We start from the raw sequence: 23085 nt of genomic DNA, 5'->3' as shown, positions 1-23085 counted from the left end.
TTTTTTTTTTTTAAACTACATGCTTAAAATGAAATTCATATTATTTGTTCGCAAAGTCAACCAAGCCAAGCATAAATTATAAGATACATAACACCCTTTATTCGTTTAACAATATTGCATTGGTTGTATAGTTTGCAAAGTTGAAGTAATAGGGAAATCTGATTTTTTTTCAATACTGACACCAATATTAAAACAGAGTTTTGAGTTGTAAATTTACAAGAAAACTTTATTGATAATGGTCTTGATTTTTTTTTATCTCAGTCCTGATTATAAAGGTTGACATTTTGAAGCCAATCAAATATTAGTGGTTAAAACTGAAGACAATTAAGATTATGTGTATTAAACTTACTGTGAAATAAGTTAATATGTGATTTGTGCTTGAAATATCGCTTTAGTCTATTGACATAAGAGCACGTGTTGTTTTTGTGCGGCTCGAGTCGCCGGCGGTTTTGGGCAGTGGTCACGTGACATGACTGAGTCCGTTCCATGTTGCAACCCGTGGATTTTGCAGCACAGAAGCAAGGAGGAAGTCACAAAGTGACATTTTTTATGTAATAATTAGTAGTAGTTTCATATTATTATCAATATTACGTTTAGTAGTTAATGAGCATAATGCCGATATTAGTGTGAACACAGAATTTATACTCCCATCACAAGCAAGATTCATTGTGATTGTACAGTGGAAGTCGTTAGCGTACGACCCAGTTAGCCAGTTAGTTTTTCGGTCAACTTGAAAATTTGCGCCTAAATTTAACCTCCATTTGCGTACATTTTACAGTTAGCGTACAGTGTGGCATAAGTCATGAGTCTCAATACACTGCGTGAGCCCTGTTGCGTTCTTAATGTATTTTAATCACAAAACGTCCTTGTTAGTTGCCTATTAGCTTGCTAATACACGAAACAAGAACCGGAAGTCAGCTTCGTCACTACTCAAATGACGCTGTAGTTCTTTGCAACAGCCTCAGAAATGTTACCATAAAACACAGTTATAGTTTTGAAATTTTAACTTAAGGTACTGTAATATAGTATAAAAATGTGAGGACATGGTGTGTTGGGCAATTTGGCATTTAATCATCCCAAAATGTGCAGCATTGCCCTGATAGAATATGGCTATGTAAATAACACCAATAAAGACAGGCTGGCCTACTTTGATGTGTAGACCTATACAATCTAATGATGCCAATTATACTGTCAGAAATATTATTATTTATTCAAAAGCCACACTATGGCACAAATTTTATATTGGCTATCATGAGATTGTACAGGAGACATGATTGCAACAAACTACAACAACAGTTATCAGTCGTTATCTGGTGTTTCTACTGACTGAGTAAAAGAGTGCAGCATTGTGTGCCATCCTTTTGTTGAGCAGCTGGGAGGACAAGGTGCCGTCCTGGATGGGAAATTCTCTGAAGGACACTTCTGCATCAGGCAAGTCATCAGGCAGCCCCGGATCCCTCATCGGCGGTCTCCACAGTTTTGGGTGGAAGCAGCAGTAGTAGATGACCTTAAAGAGCAGCCCCAGTAAGTAAGTGAGAGGTAGTGTGATGAGCAGCACCAGGGCGTATGGCTGTGATGTCACGGGGTCTCTGTAGCACCACCAAGTGGCCAGCAGGATCCCTCCATCTGTAGCGATGAAGGTATGATAGATGATGCTCCTTCCGCGGGTTCGACCCTCGGCTACGTTGAACCAGCTGAAGTACCAGATGAGCCCCACCGTGGCCCGATAGAGCCACTCTCCACCAACGCTGTCCATGAAATCGGTCTGCTGTCTCCAAGCCCATAGGACAAAGCCGAGCCAAACCATCAGGAAGTGGGCGGCGATGTAGCTGGGCAGGACAGAGGCGAAGAGAGCGAGGGCAGCGACACGTGGGGAAATGAGCAGCAGGTTCCACAGGAAGTAGACCAAAGAAGAGCCCCAGCCCTGCTTGGCCTTGTCTGGCAGGAAGGAGCGCAGGGAGCGGTGGTAGTCCACCACCATCCAGGCTATGGACGTGGTTGATGCTGCAATGCTCACGACTGCAACAACGGAAATAATAGCATCATCAGTGTAGAAACCACGAGGAAGAAGATGTGTGGTGTGTGTGTGTGCCAAGAGGAAGAAAATGGTATGTGGTATGTGAGTGTAGATGCTTCCCGTTGACCCGATGGCATATTATTTAGTTATTGATGGCTCCAATAAAAGACATTTTCAGAAAACATGAGCTGGACAAAAGTGTGTTGAGTCTTTAGACCAGGGGTGGGCAAACTTTTTGATTGATTGCATTGATTTAACAAAATTGAGGAGGGGGGGGGGGCAGACTATATAGTATTTTACACGCAACACTCAATTTTTACACGTATATTTTACACACATTTTACACATAAAAGTGTCATGCAATTTGCTATATGTGCACTTTGAGATCATTTATTTGATGTAAAGTGTGTTATAAATTAAATTTATTATTATTATTATTATTATGTGCTTGTGTCCCCTTTTCAGGAGCGTTTTGTAAACAACAGACCACATCAAATAACGAAATTGAAACAGCTACTTCAACCATCAAAAGGTTGGCTCCAGCCATGATGCCAGGTTGTATGTTGAGTTTAAATTAAATACTTTGGAAAGAACAGGTGGGTATTCAAACACTTAGCGGGCTGGATGTGGCCCCCGGGCCACAGTTTGCCCACCCCTGCTTTAGACACACATGCGGTATCAATCCAGGCCATTTTGGCACATGTAGAACCTACATTGGGCAAGTTTATGCACCTTTAATGTACAAAATGTAGCAATGTGGATGATAAAATGTGCATCCAACTCACACTGGACGGTCCTGGCTTTGTTGTTGCGCAACACGACATAGATCATCAGTGTGAGCTGCGGAGCGCTTTCACAGAACGTTTCAATGAGACGCAGCATGCTGAGGTCATGCGTCAGATACACAGCGTATTCCGACCCTTCTTCTTTGCGCCACCACACCCTGAAGCCTTGTCTGATGGCAGAGATGTGCCTGCGTGAAGGAATGCGTTGAGAAGAACATTGGTCAATGATGCGCAGATGATCAGAAAACGAGTTGAGTTCACACTGTACTAGCAGAGCAAAGCGAACGAAGAAAACGACAACACATCACGGAACATCTCAGTCAAGGTGAGCAGACACATGGAATGTGAAAAGGATGCTGCATATTGCGTGTCGCCACCACACCTGAACTTGACATTTATGGTCATGAAACTTGTCAACTGTAATTATACGCTTATGGACTAGACACCTTTTCCCATTGAAGAAAGCACCCAAACAATGTCCTGCAGTAAAAACCTTATTGCAGTGTTTAAGTGTGATGGCATCACAACAATGTGATCTGCATGCAAACCTGTTGCAGACAGGAACCATGACTGGGAGTTGGGGTGTCCAAACTTTTTCTACAGAGGGCTACATAATGAAAATCAAACTGTGCAAGGGACCACTTTAATATTTCTATGTATTTTTTTTATTTTGTAAAAAGGTGTTAAAAACTACACATATCTAAAGACAAAACTTTGTGTTATTATTAGTGATGAGTATCAATTTTGCCTTTTTGTTGGGTTCTTTTATTTCTACAATGTGCTGCGGGTCACAAATGGCCCCGGGCTACACTTTGGACACCTCTGAAATACACAAACAATTCCAGAGAAAATGTGTTTACCTGCATAGGAATCCCAGCTGCAGCACATGTAGAAGACAGGAAAGCTTCACTTGGTCCACAAAGAGCACAGCTTCGGCCCCGGTGTCACTTCTGAACCCTGGAAGTTGTCTGTCATATTTTAACCAGAACCAACTGAACATTTGGACCACGGAGGACGACAGCACCATGAGGGCGACCAGTGCCCCGAACCACAATAAGTCCCCATGGCAATAAAACTCGACGGCAACCCAAAGGTCGGAGCCCCAGTCCACTAGGAAAGTACACACTCCGATGACAGAGAAGGCGAAATCAATCCAGGAGTATTTGGAAAAAGTCCCGCTCTCCATCGTAACTTAGCCCGAGTTAGCCTACAAACAGATTTGTTAGCTAACATTCGGCTAACGACGCGTACCGTTATTTGCCTCCAAATGTGACCTCACTTCGCTTTCCTTCAACCCATGGAGGAAGTTTTTCTAAGTGTTACAGGTGGACAACAACAGCGGCGACTCTTCCCACCGCAGCGACATTTTTAAGTAAAGCCGCTCGCGTAAAAGTTAAAAATAGCCACCTATTGATTATTAGCAAAAATCCCTTGAGCGTTCACGTTAATCCCGCCCACTGAGGTTCAGGGGTCATGCGACCACCAGATGCAACTTCCGGTACCGAAAGGGTGTTTGTGTGCTATCAAATTGTAAGAAATAAGCCCACAATTCTACTTTTAATCACCGATTGGGCTACGTGATTTAATAAAATACCCCCTGTTGTGTTTTTTATTTCGGTAATATTTAATTTAAGTTAGTTTGTTAGTTATTAAAACAAAATGAAAACATTAGTACTATTTTGGCTATACAAAAGTACTGCGTGTTTGGACAACTTTTCAGGAGGTGGCGGTAGTGTTTTTACCAAAAGCAGAATTAGCAGTAGAAGAAGAATATAAACCACGCCCCCTACCGGACCAGCCTTTTGTGCGGATAAAGCGGCTGTGTGTGGTTCCCTACCCGCTCACTATTCCTCCTGTCGATTCTGCATTTTGTAATTCGACAAAATGTCGAGAGTCTATATCGGAAGGTTGAGTTATCGGGCCAGGGAGAAAGACGTGGAGAGATTCTTTAAAAGCTACGGGAAGATACTCGAAGTCGATCTTAAAAACGGGTAATGTTTCGGTGGCTTTGTCGATATCCCCTTGTTGCAAGAAGCTCATGTCGAGTTAGCATGACGCTAACATTGTTGTCTGGGGCCTTGTTCGTCTCGCGTGTACAGGTCCCGACTTTAGAAACGCATTTTGTTTTGATTTGTAAATGAATTAAACCGGTTTCTTCGTCACATGTGCTGTGTGACTGGCATTTACGTGATTTTGCATGATACATTTTCCCACTAACATTCCGTTGGCTACAATGCTAATCAGGCTTGCTAACACCAGACGTGGCAATGTCACGGCGTGCTTTTGTGTGGATTAATATTATACGAATAATATTTGATGCTCATATAGTTTATCTATTTGTCACAGCTTTACTTTTTCTAACTCCTGGCTGTTGAGCGTTTATATTAATGTGGTAATAAAATATGCCTTTTCTTGGAATCTAGGTATGGGTTCGTTGAATTTGATGACCCGCGCGACGCAGACGATGCGGTGTACGACCTGAACGGTAAAGAGCTGTGCGGGGAGAGAGTCATTGTGGAGCACACTAAAGGGCCTCGCCGTGATGGAGGCTACAGTGGCGGCGGCGGAGGAAGGAGTAAGTTCCCGAACAAACTTGTTTTTTACATGAATATTATTTTTTAGGCTAATTTTGGTTGCTAAGTTATTGTCCTTGGTGGCTTATGTGCATTCAACTTGTATTGTAATAATCATTGTTTACCATTTAATATAGTGTTCACTGGGATTCCATTTGGTAATAATGTGGTAATATAGATAGAGGTTAACTGTGTAATGCAAGGGGACATAGTGTACATTTGTTTTTGTCACCGCAGACACATACAGCATAAATACTAATACAAAATCTCCCGGACTTGTTTATCCATGCAACTTTGTAATGTTGGGTGCGTCTCAGTTTCTGCAATTGCGCGTTCATCAGTGTTTTTTGTCTTGCAAATCAATTGCATGACATTCTTGAGTGCCCACAAGCCACCAACGACTTAATCTTGCAATTAAACCATGTAGAAAAAATGGTTTAAAAAAGGAAAACTGATTTTTAAATTTGACTACAGTAATTTACAGAATGATTCATGTTGTAAATGTTTGATTCCATTCTTTTTTTTTTAATTTCTAATACAATGATTGTCAATTTAAAAGGTAAAGATTTAACAAAGAACCTCAATGTTTTAATTGAAAGAGTCCTTTGCTGACTGCCCGCCCTATTGCTGGCCATGGTGTCCCCCCTTTCCAAGAGTGTGGTTTGACCATTCTGGGCCCCTGGGCAGACCAAAAAAGGGAGCCATTGTGAATGAAGACCGCTATTGCCATTAGGCCCAGGCCGGGTGGTGAGGATGCCATGGGGGTTAGGAACAGATGTGGGTTCAGCATAAAAAAAGAACATTTATTGTAAATGAACAGTCAATTGTGTTAGTTTTGCTTATACAATTTTCTTGTATATATCCTTTTTTTCCTAAGTCTATTTCGCTACACTTTTATGTCTAGATATAGGATAGCTAGTCAGTTTTAATGAGTATATTTATATGTTGTTTTTGTGTAAGCCATATAAAGGTTATTATTTAGAGTAGTTTGGAGATCAGAATAATAACAGCACCCCAGTTGGTGCACGGTCCTCATTTGTTTGCTCTATCCTTGTTACCTTGAAAGGTGGCTATGGAGGACGATGGGGGAGAGACAGGTACGGTCCACCAATCAGGACAGACTATCGGCTTATTGTTGAGAACCTGTCCAGTCGCTGCAGCTGGCAAGACTTGAAGGTCGGTGTCCTTTTTAAAAGGTGGTAAAATGTAAACATACGCCAACATCTAAACATGCCTTGTGTGTTCCTCCTTAGGATTACATGAGGCAAGCGGGGGAGGTGACGTACGCAGATACACATAAGGGGAGAAAGAACGAAGGGGTGATTGAGTTCAGGCTCTACTCGGACATGAAGCGTGCTCTGGAGAAGCTGGACGGCACAGAGGTCAACGGCAGAAAGATACGTCTCATCGAAGACCGCCCCGGTGCTAAACGCCGTCGCTCTTACTCGCGCAGCCGCAGCCGATCCAGGTACGTTTCATTCAATAATTCTGATCAATCACTTTCCTGTCAATCTTACAGCATATGTAGCCGCTACATTAATAACATTAAAGCAAACACAGTTCTAGTATTTTTTTTTTGTTGTATCTTAGTGTATATTATATCTTGTATATTAGTTGTCGTCTCAGATATCCAAATTCGGGTAATCTCTAACCGATGTTCTGTCATGTCAGATCCCGCTCCAGGAGCCGCAGGTCTCGCAAGAGCAGAAGCCGCAGTGAAAGCAGCAGCCGGAGTCGCTCCCGCTCCAGGTGAGAAGCCATCTTTTTTTGCTATTATTTCCATGTTAGCCTGAACGCCATCACTCGACCCCGGGTGCCTCTTTCTGTGTGTGTGTGTGCATTTAAGTTGGGACTCTGCGTGCTGCAAAGGCGGGTATTGATTTTGTGAGAGGCAAAAACATATTTAGAACCATTCAATGCAAGACAGATTAGGATTGAAACAAACAGGGTTTAAATCCAAGCACTGATTGAAGTCCTAATTTTCCCCCTACAGGCCTGCTTCTCGCTCCCGCAGTCACTCACACAGCAAGAAGAGCAAAAGCAAGAGCAAGAAAGAGGAAGACCGCAGCAATGGGGACCAGAAAGACAAAGACCTGAGCAGGAGTCGCAGCCCGAAAAGCAAGAAGGTCAAGAAAGAAGGGAAGGTCAAGAAAGAGGAGTCCAGGTCTAGGTCCAGGTCTCGCTCCCGTTCCCTCTCCAGAAAGTCCGTCTCAAAGGGCCGCGACCAGCCCAAGAGCGACGACGAAGCGGGCGAACCGGAGAGGGGCTCTCGCTCCTGCTCCCCCGCTGACTCAAAATCCAGAGCCAGGTCTAAATCAAAGTCCCGGTCCGCCTCCCCAGTCAAAGCCCGCTCCCATTCCCGATCGGCTTCCCGCTCAGTCTCTCGCTCTAAATCCCGTTCCCAGTCCCGCTCTCGTTCTCGCTCATAGTTTTTGATTTTTGTACCATTTTTGTCACCAGCCTTTATCGATCCTAGTGCCCCCCCGCCACCACACACATCCATCTACTCTTTTTGATAAGTAGCTGTACAACTCCAGCTCTTGATGTCTTTTATGCACATACAAATTCATTTCATTTTACAATTTTTTTTTTATCCCTTTGCTGTAGTTCAATGCAGTTTTTTTTGTCTGTTAGTTTTATAACTTGAATTGGTGGTGTGTGTTTTAGCCCTTTTTTGTCCGCAGATATAGCTTACTATTGCGTACTGCTGTGCTCGCTTGGAATATGTCTAATATGTTTCACCTTTTGTGAAATCCTTGTAACATTTTATTTCAGATTAAAAATTCAAATCCTCATTTCGTATTTGGTTTGTTTAGATTTGACCAGTACTGTAATAATTAGGTATGACTGTATTACAAGTACTGTATAAGGATGACAAAAGTTGGTAATCAAATCACAAAGGCAATAAATTGCTGTCAAAAGTTTAATTACAAAAGTCCATACATTCAACTTTAGTATTATATGCTACACTCTGTATTGCACCAGTATTGTCTTACAGTCAGTGGGATAGTATTTAGTAATAAGCTTTTTCCATTTAAATGAAGCCCACATGGTAACATGATTTAAAAAATAAACTACAAATGAGTGTTTTGGGAAAACTACGCAGTAATGTGGAAGACTACAATGCTCCAATAAGTATTGTTTATAACAAAATGTGATTTACATGTGGACAATATCAGGGCTCTCGGTGATTCAGTAAGAACAAATTAAATGAAAATGGTCCATACTGCGGAAATAGTACGATATATTTAAGATAAATTCCACAGCCACATGAGTGAGTCGATTCTTTGGAGTTACGGGAGCGTGTCTGATAGTAAACAAAACAAGTCCAATACTCATACTCATCAGTCATCATCGTCGTCTTCAGAAGAAGACCGCGTCATACCTCTGCTGTCGTCACGATAACGCCGAGCCAGTAAGCGCAACTGCTCCAAGACTTCGCTGTAATCTGCCATTTCGGGGCCTTGAGCGAGAAAGCTGGGAGCCACGCGGCGGATGTCAAAGGCACTGACACTGCGATGCAAGTCTGAGAGCCATGGGTCCAGGACGGGTCCGGACTGGAGGGATGTGATGACCGGTACGGAGGAGACGGCTGAGGTGGCTGAAGCTACAGAAATAGCAAAAAAAATTCTAATATATATATATAAACTCATAATATAAGCTCAAATTCAGAGTGAAAAGACTGGAACTGTGAACTGATTATGTGATGCATTCAATTGTAATCTGATGCATGTTGAAAAATGAAATAAAACCAAAAGATACTCACAGAGACTTGGAGGCTGTTGGTCGTGTACCAAACCTCTATTATTAACACACTGACTGAAGATATGGGGGAAAGGTGGTGTCACTTTACTAGGACTGGACACCAGCTGCACAGCCCTGCAGAGAGAGGATTGGAAAACAATTTAGGAAAACCGTGATAACTTTTGAATTGAATTGGTTGTGGAAATGTGGAACAGTGGAACCCGTTTAAGTCGACAACCCAAAACCCTAACCCTTGCTTGCATTTACAGGCTGATGACATTTTTTTTCATTCATTCATTCATTTTCTACCTCTTTTCTACCTCAAGGGTGCTGGAGCCTATCCCAGCTGTCTTTGGGCGTGAGGCGGGGTACACCCTGGACTGGTGGCCAGCCAATCACAGGGCACATATAGACAAACAACCATTCACACTCACATTCATACCTATGGACAATTTGGAGTCGCCAATTAACCTAGCATGTTTTTGGAATGTGGGAGGAAACCGGAGTTGGAATTGGACCCTGGTCTCCTAGCTGTGTGAGGTCTGCGCGCTAACCACTAGACCGCCGTGCTGCCCCTAAACTAAACATGTCAAGAAGAATACATTCCCTGCCAATTTAATGCAAACAAGTCTGGTCCAACAATATTGTAAACCCACTCAAATGTGATGTAGGGTTGCCATGGCAGTTATAACAGCTATAATATTGTCCTTATGACAAGGCATTGTCCCATGCAAATCATTTGGAGTTATTTTATAGTTGTTTTTTTAAAGAATAAATGTCAAGCCACACTCCTAAAACCTCTTTTCCTTCCAATGGCTTTAAACCAAATTATTTATATGACACCCAGTGCAGCACTGTTTATTCTTTTGGTTCCTCAGACCAAATTTGACCTTCTAGGTCAAATCCTTGCCCCACTTTTTGCTGGTGCAGAAACGCTCAGAGAAATTCATTACAGTTTCTTGGCATAACGCTGTTGTTGTTGTTGTTACGATGCCACTAAATGTGGGTGATTGCTAACACACCAGCCCCAAGCGGTCCTGGTTTGATTGATGATTTGATATGGGCTGAGTGACACTTTTCATATCTTACCATATCTCCTCCTGGCTGATGACATATTGACATGGTTTTCCCCTGATGTGTGTAATATTTATGGGTGCATAAACACCACATCACAGTGTGTAAACTGTCAACATAAACGTGTTCCACTGGTAATAAAATTAACATGTTTTACAGAGGAGCCGTGGGATAGAAAGATGAGATGTAGGACGCCAGGACATCTTCCCCGCTGTGTAGGTTGTGAAGAGCAGACCGTGGTTCAGTCCCCGGCGCACCAGAACTAAAATGGGATAGAAAATGTAAAATCATGATGACATTCGAATGCAACATTCAACATTGAGCGTACCTCACGAGTCTCTGTCCTTCCAGGCCTTTGAGTGTCACCCACTGCCCGTAACAACGACCGTCATCTGCTTCAGGGCATGTTGAGAGAGGTTTCCACGGCAAAGAGTCCGCAAAGGCACTTAAAGCATCTGGTAGAGAATCCCCGTGCATCATGGGAAACGGGACAGCGCCGTAGGCCGCCACTACCTATAATTCCACTTGTGAAGGTCATTAAAAACGCTATAAGATGTGAAATCAAACGTAGGTTCACCTTTCTCCCTGATGCAGACAGCGAGTCTGCAAGCTGCCACATGGGGACGCTGTTCCGAAGCCTGTACGGCGCAGACAGAGCATCCAGAGCCAGAGCCAAAACGGAGCTGGAGTGGTACCAAAGTGAAGGCTGGAACACATGGAGAGATATACAGTAAGTACGTGACAAAATGTGTACTCACATATACATAACATCAATAACTTACATCATAAGCTAAATAAGGGAAGCTTATAGGTGACGAGGGTCTCAGGCCCAGCCCGCCGCGCAGCGTTAAGGGACAGTAGAAGGAGCTATGACTAGCCAAGTGGACCGTCCCTAACGCGCAGTTCAACATGTGGTAGACGTCTTTAGTTGGAGTCTGCATGGACAGAAACAATATCACGGCGTCCATACCATGCAACGTCTCACGGTTGGGTCCAACTTACCGAGTTAGCGTGACTGACAGGGGCCATCCCGTAGGTCAGGATGCCTCTACCCCCATATGCGTCTTGAAGCATTTCCGTTACCTTTGACCCCAAGCCTGCAAAGCCATCAGCCATGTCACACAGTATCTGGAAACCCTAAGAAAAATGTAATGGTTTTATTTCATTTGAACATGCATCAGATTACAATTGAATGCATCACATAATCAGTTCACAGTTCCACATGTCCAAAAAGGAGTAGGAAGAAGCAAATCTTATTAAATCCTACCCCTCCATCTGGTACTTTTACAATCAGTAACTGTTACATTTGTTCACTTCCTGCTTTCCTAATATAAATTAAGTTAAAAAAATATATATATTTTATTTTTATGCTAATTAATTTTAATTTTAATTTTAATTTTAATTTTAATTTTAATTTTAATTTTAATTTTAATTTTAATTTTAATTTTAATTTTAATTTTAATTTTAATTTTAATTTTAATTTTAATTTTAATTTTAAGACCATCCAATGACATAATGGGTACCATAGTAAGTGTCAATATAGTGATATATATAGCACATCATGACTGGTTCAAGACTCTTCATCCTTGTATTTAGCAAACATCAACTGCTTGTATTGTTTCTTGAATTGGCTCATCGTTGTGCATTGTTTGAGGTCCTTACTCAATCCATTCCATAGTTTGATTCCACATACTGAAATGCTATGGCTTTTTAATGTAGTCCTAGCATAGAAGTGTTTCAAATGTAGTTCTTCCCTGAGATCATATTTCTCCTCTCTTGTAGAGAAGTATTGGATGACATTTTTAGGTAATTGGTTATTTTTAGCCTTATGCATTATTTTAGCTGTGTGAAGGAGCAAGGAGGAGGTTGGAACTTACTTGAAAGTAGTCACACTCTTCTACGAAGAAATGCAGTTTGTCATCCAGCTCCTCCAGTACTGACCCCTGCAGGAGCGCCTGCCCCTGGCCAAAGGTCTCCAGACGGTCAGCCTCCCTGGTCATAACAACACAATATTTTAATTACTGATTGTTTACAATCCAGTAAGAGTAAAAACATGTACTGTATAGAACAGTGCTGTACAGTAACCCCTCGTTTATCATAGTTCACTGGTTCCAGTAATGAAATAAATGCAGTTTTTAGCATTAGAGCCCCCTAGACATGAACTAACACCCCTATAGTCCCCTTTACACTCATAGTACCCAATATAGTAATCATATTAAGAGCAAGTAAGCCATGTAAGACGTCCCAGACATGGACAGGAAGTGACGTCGGGGATGCAAAGTTGAGTTTTACCTGGATTACGGCCACAAGAGCAGCCAGTGTTATTCTTATGATGATAATGATGATGACTATTATTATTATTACTATTATTCATTCATTTTCTACCACTTTTCCTCACGAGGGTCGCGGGGGGTGCTGGAACCTATCCCAGCTGTCTTTGGGCAAGAGGCGGGGTACACCCTGGACTGGTCGCCACCCAATCACAGGGAACATATAGACAAACAACCATTCACACTCACATTCATACCTATGGACAATTTGGAGTCACCAATTAACCTAGCATGTAGCATAACCTAGCAAACCCATGTATGCACGGGGAGAACATGCAAACTCCACACAGAGATGGCAGAGGGTGGAATTGAACCCTGGTCTCCTAGCTGTGAGGTCTGTGCGCTAACCACTCAACCGCCGTGCCGCCCATTATTACTATTATTATTACGTTATTGTGCCTGTTTAGAGATAAATAATAATAAGAGAAAAAGTCCATCATTGGCAATTACTAGTGACACCTAGTGGCCAGTGGAGACTATTGCCTTAAAAATGCTTAATTTAGGCCAAGAATATTTGCTTAAATATGCATTTTTTGAACTAATAATAGGCAACAGTCAAATACAAATATAAAAAAAATGATATCATACCCATCGTGGTTGTACTGGTGGATGACGGAGATGGTGCGAGGGTGCAGGTGAATGCGAAGAAAGTCGGACCACACTTTGACGCTGCCCTCCAACTTGTAGCTTTTCTGGACTCGAGCAAGCTGACTGTTTACCGTGTCAACCTTCAAAGACCCTGTGAAATTGTATTGTACCATCATTAGCCTCAATTCAGGATGAGTTGATAGTTAGTTATCAGGTGTTTACTTACGCTCACATGGAGACTGGGAGCTTGAAGAAAAATCTACCTCGGTCAGTATATCCCCCCTCTAAACACAACAAGCACTGATGTGAATCTGCTGTCTAATTATCAACCCTTTCATTATAAAACTAAAATACTCACATCCAACTTGTCTAGATCTTCGAGGAATGAGTTTTTTTCAGGCGGACTCTCTTTATGCGTCATCAGGCTTCCATCCCTGCCACATATGTGGGGTGTTATTCACAAAAATTTGAATTATAATGTGAAAATGTGAATTATATTATGTACCAGGAAATAGCAGCTGTCTCTTTGCCAGTATCATACAGACTTCCTTCCTGCCGCAGAGTCAGCAGACTTCCTGTGTGACAAAGAGTTTAAGATTAAGATTAAGATATGCCTTTATTTGCCCCTCAGTGGAGAAATTTGTATTGCACAGCAGCAAGAGTACAGAGTCAGTTAAGCAGTACAAAATACACAATATAGAAAAATAAACAATATAAACAACCCAAGTATTAACAAAAATCAACAGTTTTTCCCCAGAGTTATATACAATACATTATGTAGGTAATATGAAACGAGATGAGATACATAACCAGTCTATACACTGAGATCTTGTTAGAGAGTTAATATGAGGCATTATGGAAATACTTCACATAGGACTTAGTATATTGCATTCAGAGCCCTTAATATTGCACATGGAGGTTGATCAGATGCCAATGCCAATGCCTTCAATACCCAACTCACAATAATGTGCAGATTCTCAGCATACACATCTAACAGATAAAACATGATTACCTTTAAGGTCCATGACAATGAGGCGTGGGGTGTAGGTAATGTTACCACCAAGCGTCTGGCCTTCACGAAACATGACGTCACTCTGGATCTCTCCAGGTGGCATCTCCGGGTCGTAAGATAGAGATGCATCCTGCAAATATAAGTATATTTATGTCGCAAACTAAGCATATTACTTAACTTCTGTGTATACACTAGGAATATAGTGTCTTATATACTACATATATTACCAATAGTCCATATTAAATTACAATATGATGCTAATACTAGCTTATTCGTCTCCTGTCAACACAAGCAAAGCTAACTCAACTAGCTAGGTTAAGGCTAGCCGTCTGTGCTTTACTTACCTGTAAATTCCACCAGTGAGTGCCCACAAAGTTAGAATAATGTCCCAGTTGGAGCGTGATGACCTCCCTGCAAATGCCACTCATTCTGACGAACACAGAATACTACATTAAAACAAGAAACGTCTTCATTTTACTAATGGGCGACATGTTTCGAGAATGACAACACTGAACGGCGACGCACTAGCATGCTATGTAATGTTTTCTGATTGGCTGGGCATGAGCAGACGACAAAATTGATTGGATAATGTGACATAGTTAGGTTTCACTGTGCCGTGGTATCACATGTGGATGAGGCACCTCGACAAATAACGTGCATTTCCTCTTTTGCACTCCTGTATATAGGGTATACATATTTTTTTATTTGTAGTAATAAATAAAATAGTTTTTTTTATATACGGACTGTTATGATAATTCGGGAAATTTGTAAAAATGTATATATATTAATCTTGGTTTGAAGCATTACTTTTAATGTGGCATTAAAATATGTCAATATGTCCTTCAAATAATGGTTTCATTGTTTTTTATCAGAGATAAACTCCAAACTCAATTTTATTTCATGCAACTGACCAATTAAAATTCCTTTTGGACAGATATTTTTATTTGTAAACTTCTTCACAAGAGGTCATTTTATTCAGACTTGTGGTTTACATATTTTCAGTGATCATGGAGACAAATGGTTGAAACCAACTGCGAAGCTCCTCCATCTTGTCCTGCAGGGTGGAGCGCAGGTTCTCAGATGTCTTCTCATAGCTTTCCTTGATGTCATCGGCCGTGCTCTGAATCTGGTCCTTCATGCTCTCCACCTGGGCCTTCAGCAGGTCATTCAGGGTGGTGATCTTCGCCTGGGTGTTGTCACGCACTTGAGCAAAATAAGGTTGCAGGCGTACCCTCAAGTCCTCCATGTTGTTTGAGGTGCGGGCCTGAAGCTTCTCAAAATAGGTGGCAACATGTCTGAGAGGAGGACAACAGCACATCATTTTTATTGATGGTTATCTCTTGGTACTGATTGAGTTGACATCGATGCACTCACGTTTTAATCTCCATGGTGTCCTTGCTGAGGCGTTTCTTCATCTTGCGGGTGTAGGCGCTGACCTTGAGTCGGATGTCATCAGCGTTCTGCTTCACCAAGGTGTTCAGCTCCTGAGAGTACGTCTCCATCTGGTCCCTGTACATGATCATGTGGTCGTAGAGGTGCTCAGCCAGACCGCGAAGTTCACTGCCCAGCCGCTTGGCAGTTTCCTGCGTGTACGGGGCCAGCTTGATCTCCAGGTCTTCCCTGTACGCGTCCAGCTCAGCCATGCTGTCTTGGATCAGGGTGCTGAGGGAATATAAGACATATCCACTTTGAATGTCACCTTCCATTTGTTTGTATTTGGAGTGTCTCATAACATTATTTATGCCCAGTTAATCAGTGATTAATCATAATGTTAATATGAAAAATAGATTATACTGTTAAATGTATACCGACAAATTAGGTAAATGACCAATTCACTGCTGTTTTGTGATCAATTATGGCCTATTATTAGTCCAAAAAAATATTGATTGACAAGTTATATGTAGCATCCTGCTGACATGTCCTCCCATTTCATGTGGAAGTGGTAAGTTTTGGGCTTCTTACTTTGTCCTTCTTCAGCCACTCCGTTTGAAATCCTTACTTAAGTTTTGGATAAATAAATTAGAGGCTAAGGAATTAGCTCAGTAGCATGTTTTGTTTAAAGCGGTGGCTTTAAAAAAATAAAAATAAAAATAAAAATAAAAATAAAAATAAAAATAAAAATAAAAATAAAAATAAAAATAAAAATAAAAATAAAAATAAAAATAAAAATAAAAATAAAAATAAAAATAAAAATAAAAATAAAAATAAAAATAAAAATAAAAATAAAAATAAAAATAAAAATAAAAATAAAAATAAAAATAAAAATAAAAATAAAAATAAAAATAAAAATAAAAATAAATAAAGCGGTGGCCATCTCTTGTGCCCCTGCTGTGATCCCGTAGCCTGCACATAATGTCGTACTATGTGGTGTAAACAAATAATAATAGGAGGGAAATTGTGACTATAGGGGTGCTATTTCATGTCTACAGGCCTCTAATAATGATATAATTATAAAAAAAAATCCAAAAAAATATTGATTGACAAGTTATATGTAGCATCCTGCTGACATGTCCTCCCATTTCATGTGGAAGTGGTAAGTTTTGGGCTTCTTACTTTGTCCTTCTTCAGCCACTCCGTTTGAAATCCTTACTTAAGTTTTGGATAAATAAATTAGAGGCTAAGGAATTAGCTCAGTAGCATGTTTTGTTTAAAGCGGTGGCTTTAAAAAAATAAAAATAAAAATAAAAATAAAAATAAAAATAAAAATAAAAATAAAAATAAAAATAAAAATAAAAATAAAAATAAAAATAAAAATAAAAATAAAAATAAAAATAAAAATAAAAATAAATAAAGCGGTGGCCATCTCTTGTGCCCCTGCTGTGATCCCGTAGCCTGCACATAATGTCGCACTATGTGGTGTAAACAAATAATAATAGGAGGGAAATTGTGACTATAGGGGTGCTATTTCATGTCTACAGGCCTCTAATAATGATATAATTATATTTAACGAGCCATAAGCAGGTATTACACTAAAATAACAATATACTCTAGCTCTGTGTTATGTATACTGTATATACTGTACTGTATAGAATAATTCTTCCATTACTTCCCACGAGGAATGTAATCAAACTCACTCCAGTTCTCTTTTTATCTGGGAGCTCTTGATGTCCTTCACCATCCCATCAGCCTTCTCGTTGAGAGCTGTCATGTAGTTCTTAAAGTTCTCCACAGCGGCCTCCCACGGTGTGGTGAATTCATCCTGGACAACACTCCTGGCCTGGCATCCTGGTACAATGAAGGGAAAAGGGTCATAGATATGGAATTATGTCTGTGAAATAAGTGAAGAACTTACCGGAGATGACTGCCAGGGTGACGATAATGAGAAAGACCCTCATGGTGGAATGGAAAAAGACACACCTGCAATGATAAATGCCATGGTATCATCATTGAGAACTTGGTTATGAGGATGTGTTTGTTTCTTACCCAGCGACTGATTGGTTAGCAAGGCTGACGGAGCTTGACCCTCCTGTATTTATACAGATTAGCTGGTGGTGATGTCATCCAATAAACATGACGAGCGTTCGAAGTTCCCACCATGAATCGTGTTGTCAACTTTTATTGCTGTGCTGTGCGTGTTATTTTGACGCCACGTTGCACTCTGAATGTACGCACCAGGTCAGGGGTCACAGTCTGGAACCGGATATCACCAGCTGCGTCAATGTTTATAAAATGTAATGTGACTCTCAGTACATGGAATATGTGAGTTATGCGCACAATGATCAATCAGTATCGTCACTTATAAAATGGGAAGATATCCAATAAGTCATCATACTAATCAATTCATCATTATATTGTAAATAAAATAGACCTTGGCCCCATTGTGTTAGGATACTTTGACCTCACAGGTGTCGCTGTAATGATATTCCTCTTTACCAGTACTGATATTTTGGCAAAGGTATGAATTTGGGAAATAATTAATCCAAAGAGTTAATATGAGTTGTCAAATCAAATTAAATGAAAAAAAAAAATATATATATATATATATATATATATATATATAATAATTGTTGAAAACTACTTGAAAAGGCTACTTTTATTCCTACATTTATTCACTTATGGGATTTCACTGTGGACAGTCATTATCATTTATAAAGTCGTCCACCAGATGGCGCTACTTTCCCCATCAATACATGATTGAATTGCTACTGAAAGCAAGGAACTCCGGTTGGATTACGGTTTGTGTGCAAGTATACGTAATAATATTAGCCTTTACAGTTTTAAACCAACCTTTTTGTGTCTTGTGTACTCCCATAGCCTTTTCTTGTCATACCTTGAATACCCCGTCACTCATACGTGTTGATAATTCTCCAAAAGTAGAATGTAACTTAACTGTTGTGATTTTGGCGCAGCTGTGCCACAGGTTATTGTGTCCCTTGGGAAACTAGTTCTAGCGTACACGTTCCATTTTTATTGTCTGGCTTAATATGAAATGAGTGCGAATATTTAATTATCATCTTGGAAGTGGAATGTTTCCACGTACGCCCTGTAATTTGTTCGTACCACTAGTTAATTTTTTTATTCGTATCCCCAGCTGTCACTGTTGTAGGGGAAAAACAATGTGTGGAAATCAATGTTGCCGCCAATTAGGGGAGGCTAGGGAGGGGAGGTTCTGAGGATTTTATTTTCTTTTATTAAAATATGTCATTTGTAAAAAATAAATAAATAAATAAATAAATAAATAAATAAATAAAATAAAAAGACGTCAAAAATGTTAACATAACATAAAATTAACTTTGCTACGAGCTTGCTTGAATCAAATTAAGACGATCCGAGAGGACCTACACCCACCTTGCAAAAATGGTTCATTCCACCTGGTTGGAGTCGCTAATGCTAAGTGCATCAAATGCTAGCTCTCTACACAGAAGTCATAACGACATCAAACATCACATGTAATGCATTTATATACAGCGTCTGCATTTGGGAAGTACGATAAAATACAAAAAAGGGGGAATCTGTCAAAGTTGGGTGGTCATTTCACTTTTGTTTCACAGCACATAACTGCGGTGCGTTCAAAGACCGTCAAATTCGGTATTGTAGTGCATGTAAAGGCACTGAGTGTGTGTTATAAGAACAAAATTTGTTATTTTTTTGTTTTGGGAGCTGCACTTGAGGGACAAGAAAGAAAAATCAATTGAAAGATTTTATTGTTTGAAAGTGTAAACACTTTTATTGATGTCAAACATTAAATAGAAGACTTGAGGTAGACTAATGTTCAGGAGTCCATCTGATGATGATATTGAAGCTCTACTGTGTCAGCTTGGTGAAGGAATTCCAGAGAGCAGCCAGCTGCTCCTTCAGGTTCTGGGTGTCGACGTTCAGCTTGGCCCTCAGCTCTTCACCGTAAGGAACCAACCTCTCCTGGAGCTCCTGGCTTTTCTCTGTTAGCTGGCTGTGGAAGCTCTGAACCAGGGGTGTCATGTTCCTCCTGAAGTCCTCCAGGCTTGTCTCCATCTTCTGCTTCAGTTCTTCACTGTAAGGTACCATCTGAGTCTGCAGTTTGTCCACGTTCATGTCAAGGTGGCTCTTCAGCTCCTGGCTTTTTCTCAGCACGGCGGCTTTAAGAGCCTCCGAGTCCAGGCTCTCAGCGTAGGCGGACGCCTCCTTCTTCAGCTCCTCCATCTGCTTCTGCAAGTGCGTCCCCACCTCGTCAGCGTATGGCTGCAGGTTGGCGCCCATAGCTTTCAGATCCTTTTCCAGGCGAATCTTCAGCTGTTCGGCTTGCTCAAAGAAGCTCGATGTGAAGTCCTGGGTCACCTGGGTGCGAAGAGCTTCTGTGAATTTGTTGATGACGCCGGTGCTCTCAGAGATGAGGGTGCTGAGGGGGGATAAACATCATGTATCTATCATATCCCTCAATCATACTTGACATATTTGCCATGTTCTTACTTGACTTCCTTTCCGAGCTCAGACTGCCTGATGAGCTTCAGGGAGTCTTCAGCAGTGGAGGTGGCCTTGGATACGTAGTCCCAAAAAGCTTCTTTCACCATGTCCACCTGCGCCTTAGGCTGGCCGGGTCGCATGACGTTGGCATTGCAACCTTCGACACAGGAAAGTCGCTAATTTAGCGGAAAATGGCAGCATTTTTTAGCTAAATCAGAATCATTAGGCAATAGCGTCGTCCCTCGTTTATCACTGTTAATTGGCTCCAGACACAAGCATGATAAGTGAATTAGGATTCAATATTCATTCATTCATTTTCTACTGCTTTTTCCTCACGAGGGTCGCGGGGGTGCTGGAGCCTATCCCAGCTGTCTTCCGGCGAGAGGCGGGGTACACCCTGGACTGGTCGCCAGCCAATCACAGGGCACATATAGACAAACAACCATTCACACTCACATTCATACCTATGGACAATTTGGAGTCGCCAATTAACCTAGCATGTTTTTGGAATGTGGGAGGAAACCGGAGTACCCGGAGAAAACCCACACATGCAAACTCCACACAGAGATGGCCGAGGGTGGAATTGAACCCTAGTCTCCTAGCTGTGAGGTCTGCGCGCTAACCACTCGACCGCCGTGCCGCCCCAGGATTCAATATTATTAAATAAAATACATTTGTCTATAGAGCATAAAAGACCCGTTTTTGACTTTTTAGAGCCCCGTAGACATAAAATAACACCCCTATAGTCATCAAAAAGTCTGATTTGCTGTATAAATATAACCTAGGGTGCCACGTCATGCTACTGAAGTAAATAAAAGCATTTTCTTACCGGACAAAAGAGCCAAAACAAGAACCAAAAGGAGCTTCATGGTTGACACTGTGGGTGAGAAAGCAGATTTTACAAGACTTTATATATGTGTGTGTCCTTTAAATCCTAAATAAGATGACCTAAAAATGAAACTGTCTTACCTCTGTGGAGGAGCGGAATACTGCGAGTCCTGCACGGTCCAAGCGTGCGTTTATAAGGAGGAGGCAAGGGAGTAAAGTCCAGCTAAGTATGCTAGGTTGTCACCTCGGTGGTTCCACATCACAACAATGATGTGTCACTTGATACAATCAGTGTGAAGATTGGACTGGACTCACTTATTACTCACAAAAAAATAATTAGCTTTTACATTGAAATTGTTCCTTAAAGCACATTAGGTGAAGGATAAACATGAATTACAGGTCAACAAATGAATAGAATTACTCCATTTGAATACTCAAGTATTTGCCAATACAGTATTTCTCTTTTTTTAAAGATTTTATTTTTTTTTCCACTATAATTGAGTTGAAAATACAGACAATTGTGGTTGACCTATTTATTTCTATACCGCTTGTCCTTACTAGGAAAGAAGAGCTACTAAATGCTACTATGCTAATAACACCGTGCCAGCAATGCTAACACCTGGTGGTGGTATTATAATCATGAAAATCGCAAAAAAGGCTAGTACATTTATGTTAGCATACAAGCAACGCTAGCATGCTAACACCTAGCATAATATTGTCTACCTATGAAAATGGCTGAAAATACAACCATGCTAATGTTAGCATGGTAGCAATCCTAACATGCTAATGTTAGCATGCTAACACCGAGCACAATGGTGCTCATGTATAGTGTTCATATATACGTCTAAAAAATGCTAGCATGCGAATATTAGCATGCTAGAAAATCTAACATGCTAACACCTAGCATGCTAAAAAAGCTAACCTGCTAACACCGAGCATGATAACGGTGTTTGTACGTGTGTCTACCCATGAAAATAGCAAAAAACTGCTCACATGCTAACACTAACCTAAGCACACTAGCACCAGCATGACGTATGTTAGCATACAAGCAATGCTAGCATGCTAACACCTAGCATAATATTGTCTACCTATGAAAATGGCTGAAAATACAACCATGCTAATGTTAGCATGGTAGCAATCCTAACATGTTAATGTTAGCATGCTAACACCGAGCACAATGGTGCTCATATAGTGTTCATATATACGTCTACCCTTGAAAATAGCATAAAATGCTAGCATATTAGCATGCTAGAAAATCTAACATGCTAACACCTAGCATGCTAGAAAAGCAAACCTGCAAACACCGAGCATGATAATGGTGTTTGTATGTGTCTACCCATGAAAATAGCAAAAAACTGCTCACATGCTAACACTAACCTTAGCACGCTAGCACCAGCATGATAGCCCAAATTATCCGGATCACCCCCAAAATTTAATCTTTTGTTTTTAAATACCATTCCAACAATACCAACAATTCCTAAAGATGTCATCCAAATCCATTCAAAAGTTAGTTTTATTTTTTCCCTATAATTGAGTTGAAAATACAGACATTTATGGTTGACTCATTTATTTCTATACCGCTTGTCCTTACTAGGAGAGAAGAGCCGCTCTGACAAGACATGAATAAAGGTTACTATGTCATGTGATGAGTTGTGAGACAACACATCAACGGACAAGATAACAGCCTGCTACTATTTACTTGACTGCATCATTTCCTGTGTACAATGCAATATATTGTACTAAAACAATTTCAAATGTGTGACATAGACATAGATATAATAAGTCAAATAAAACCTGAGCAGGACTTTGACCCTAATGTGCCACTTGAGCGGAATTTTATCATACACTTTTATTTTCTTAAAAAGGGGAACTAAGTTGCTTTTTTCCATTTTTTTGACCAATACATTTAATTAGAATGTTGTATTATTATGTTAAATGATGTCAAAGTTTCAGATAATGAGGTTTGCGTATTTGTAAGGGAGCACTGAAAGAAGCATATTCAAACATGTAATATGTAGTATTCAACACTGGCCACTGGGTGTCAGTAAAACCCCTTTTACGTGGAAGTTCACCTTTTACAAGCAAAAACCTCTCGCTGTATTAATGATGGAATTTGTGTGGCATAGTGCTGAAAAATGTAGTGTAGCACTGCCTTTTTTTCCACAATCTGCGGTAAAAAAAAAAAAAAAAGACAGGGCAATCTTGTATTTTTTTCAGTTAACAGGCATATACAATCAACATACTGCTCCACCTA

At 40.6% G+C, this 23085-nt stretch overlaps 5 protein-coding genes across 9 annotated transcripts; 1 reads left to right on the top strand and 4 right to left on the bottom strand.

The window, feature by feature from the left end:
- Nucleotides 1–736: 736 nt before the first annotated feature.
- On the bottom strand, nt 737–4302 carry xkr8.3 (XK related 8, tandem duplicate 3). The gene is made up of 3 exons (XM_058047262.1): nt 3663–4302; nt 2803–2990; nt 737–2019 (listed from the first exon to the last, which is right to left on the bottom strand). The coding sequence occupies exons 1-3, from the start codon at nt 3986–3988 to the stop codon at nt 1307–1309; spliced, it is 1227 nt and encodes a 408-aa protein (XP_057903245.1). The 5' UTR covers nt 3989–4302; the 3' UTR covers nt 737–1306.
- A 280-nt stretch (nt 4303–4582) lies between these two features.
- srsf4 (serine and arginine rich splicing factor 4) lies at nt 4583–8170 on the top strand. Its single transcript, XM_058047263.1, has 6 exons — nt 4583–4793; nt 5226–5377; nt 6442–6551; nt 6629–6843; nt 7047–7124; nt 7369–8170. The coding sequence occupies exons 1-6, from the start codon at nt 4687–4689 to the stop codon at nt 7802–7804; spliced, it is 1098 nt and encodes a 365-aa protein (XP_057903246.1). The 5' UTR covers nt 4583–4686; the 3' UTR covers nt 7805–8170.
- A 99-nt stretch (nt 8171–8269) lies between these two features.
- On the bottom strand, nt 8270–14668 carry msto1 (misato mitochondrial distribution and morphology regulator 1). Its single transcript, XM_058047261.1, has 14 exons — nt 14468–14668; nt 14124–14253; nt 13617–13686; nt 13470–13545; nt 13338–13395; nt 13112–13262; nt 12071–12185; nt 11196–11330; nt 10976–11128; nt 10771–10899; nt 10522–10706; nt 10351–10455; nt 9142–9254; nt 8270–8982 (listed from the first exon to the last, which is right to left on the bottom strand). Exons 1-14 carry the CDS (start codon nt 14549–14551, stop codon nt 8720–8722), a joined length of 1767 nt encoding a protein of 588 aa, XP_057903244.1. The 5' UTR covers nt 14552–14668; the 3' UTR covers nt 8270–8719.
- A 390-nt stretch (nt 14669–15058) lies between these two features.
- On the bottom strand, nt 15059–18499 carry apoea (apolipoprotein Ea). Of its 5 annotated transcripts, XM_058047194.1 has the most exons (6): nt 18351–18490; nt 17547–17753; nt 17416–17480; nt 17198–17348; nt 15498–15785; nt 15059–15418 (listed from the first exon to the last, which is right to left on the bottom strand). In XM_058047194.1, the coding sequence occupies exons 3-6, from the start codon at nt 17456–17458 to the stop codon at nt 15112–15114; spliced, it is 789 nt and encodes a 262-aa protein (XP_057903177.1). In that variant the 5' UTR covers nt 17459–17480; nt 17547–17753; nt 18351–18490; the 3' UTR covers nt 15059–15111. The 5 variants fall into 5 exon arrangements, with proteins under 5 accessions (XP_057903177.1, XP_057903180.1, XP_057903176.1 ...); XM_058047197.1 differs by lacking the exon at nt 17547–17753 and having other exon boundaries at nt 18454–18499; XM_058047193.1 differs by lacking the exon at nt 17547–17753.
- Nucleotides 18500–19290: 791 nt separating this feature from the next.
- Nucleotides 19291–22961, bottom strand: apoa4a (apolipoprotein A-IV a). The gene is made up of 3 exons (XM_058046935.1): nt 20833–22961; nt 20010–20160; nt 19291–19938 (listed from the first exon to the last, which is right to left on the bottom strand). Exons 1-3 carry the CDS (start codon nt 20870–20872, stop codon nt 19368–19370), a joined length of 762 nt encoding a protein of 253 aa, XP_057902918.1. The 5' UTR covers nt 20873–22961; the 3' UTR covers nt 19291–19367.
- Between the last annotated feature and the right edge of the window lie 124 nt (nt 22962–23085).

The sequence above is a fragment of the Doryrhamphus excisus genome, chromosome 14 (genome assembly GCF_030265055.1).
Source record: "Doryrhamphus excisus isolate RoL2022-K1 chromosome 14, RoL_Dexc_1.0, whole genome shotgun sequence".
NCBI classification, from domain to species: Eukaryota; Metazoa; Chordata; class Actinopteri; order Syngnathiformes; family Syngnathidae; genus Doryrhamphus; species Doryrhamphus excisus.
This window is presented reverse-complemented; position numbering and strand designations above follow the sequence as displayed.

What these genes read in the sequence shown, in the direction of transcription:
- xkr8.3 (XM_058047262.1), bottom strand. Translation starts at nt 3,988, where the DNA reads ATGGAGAGCGGGACTTTTTCCAAATACTCCTGGATTGATTTCGCCTTC. An exon ending in CAGCTGGGATTCCTATGCAG is followed by an intron (nt 2,991 to 3,662) that starts GTAAACACATTT and finishes TCCTTCACGCAG; the next exon opens with GCACATCTCTGCCATCAGAC. An exon ending in CAAAGCCAGGACCGTCCAGT is followed by an intron (nt 2,020 to 2,802) that starts GTGAGTTGGATG and finishes CCGTTGTTGCAG; the next exon opens with TCGTGAGCATTGCAGCATCA.
- srsf4 (XM_058047263.1), top strand. Translation starts at nt 4,687, where the DNA reads ATGTCGAGAGTCTATATCGGAAGGTTGAGTTATCGGGCCAGGGAGAAA. An exon ending in TGGCGGCGGCGGAGGAAGGA is followed by an intron (nt 5,378 to 6,441) that starts GTAAGTTCCCGA and finishes TTACCTTGAAAG; the next exon opens with GTGGCTATGGAGGACGATGG. An exon ending in CGCAGCCGCAGCCGATCCAG is followed by an intron (nt 6,844 to 7,046) that starts GTACGTTTCATT and finishes CTGTCATGTCAG; the next exon opens with ATCCCGCTCCAGGAGCCGCA.
- msto1 (XM_058047261.1), bottom strand. Translation starts at nt 14,551, where the DNA reads ATGAGTGGCATTTGCAGGGAGGTCATCACGCTCCAACTGGGACATTAT. An exon ending in CATTGTCATGGACCTTAAAG is followed by an intron (nt 13,687 to 14,123) that starts GTAATCATGTTT and finishes TTTGTCACACAG; the next exon opens with GAAGTCTGCTGACTCTGCGG. An exon ending in TCCCTTATTTAGCTTATGAT is followed by an intron (nt 10,900 to 10,975) that starts GTAAGTTATTGA and finishes CATGTGTTCCAG; the next exon opens with CCTTCACTTTGGTACCACTC.
- apoea (XM_058047193.1), bottom strand. Translation starts at nt 18,391, where the DNA reads ATGACAAGAAAAGGCTATGGGAGTACACAAGACACAAAAAG. An exon ending in CAGATAAAAAGAGAACTGGA is followed by an intron (nt 15,786 to 17,197) that starts GTGAGTTTGATT and finishes ATATTCCCTCAG; the next exon opens with CACCCTGATCCAAGACAGCA. An exon ending in GACACCATGGAGATTAAAAC is followed by an intron (nt 15,419 to 15,497) that starts GTGAGTGCATCG and finishes TCCTCCTCTCAG; the next exon opens with ACATGTTGCCACCTATTTTG.
- apoa4a (XM_058046935.1), bottom strand. Translation starts at nt 20,872, where the DNA reads ATGAAGCTCCTTTTGGTTCTTGTTTTGGCTCTTTTGTCCG. An exon ending in TGTTTTGGCTCTTTTGTCCG is followed by an intron (nt 20,161 to 20,832) that starts GTAAGAAAATGC and finishes CCTGTGTCGAAG; the next exon opens with GTTGCAATGCCAACGTCATG. An exon ending in GAGCTCGGAAAGGAAGTCAA is followed by an intron (nt 19,939 to 20,009) that starts GTAAGAACATGG and finishes ATCCCCCCTCAG; the next exon opens with CACCCTCATCTCTGAGAGCA.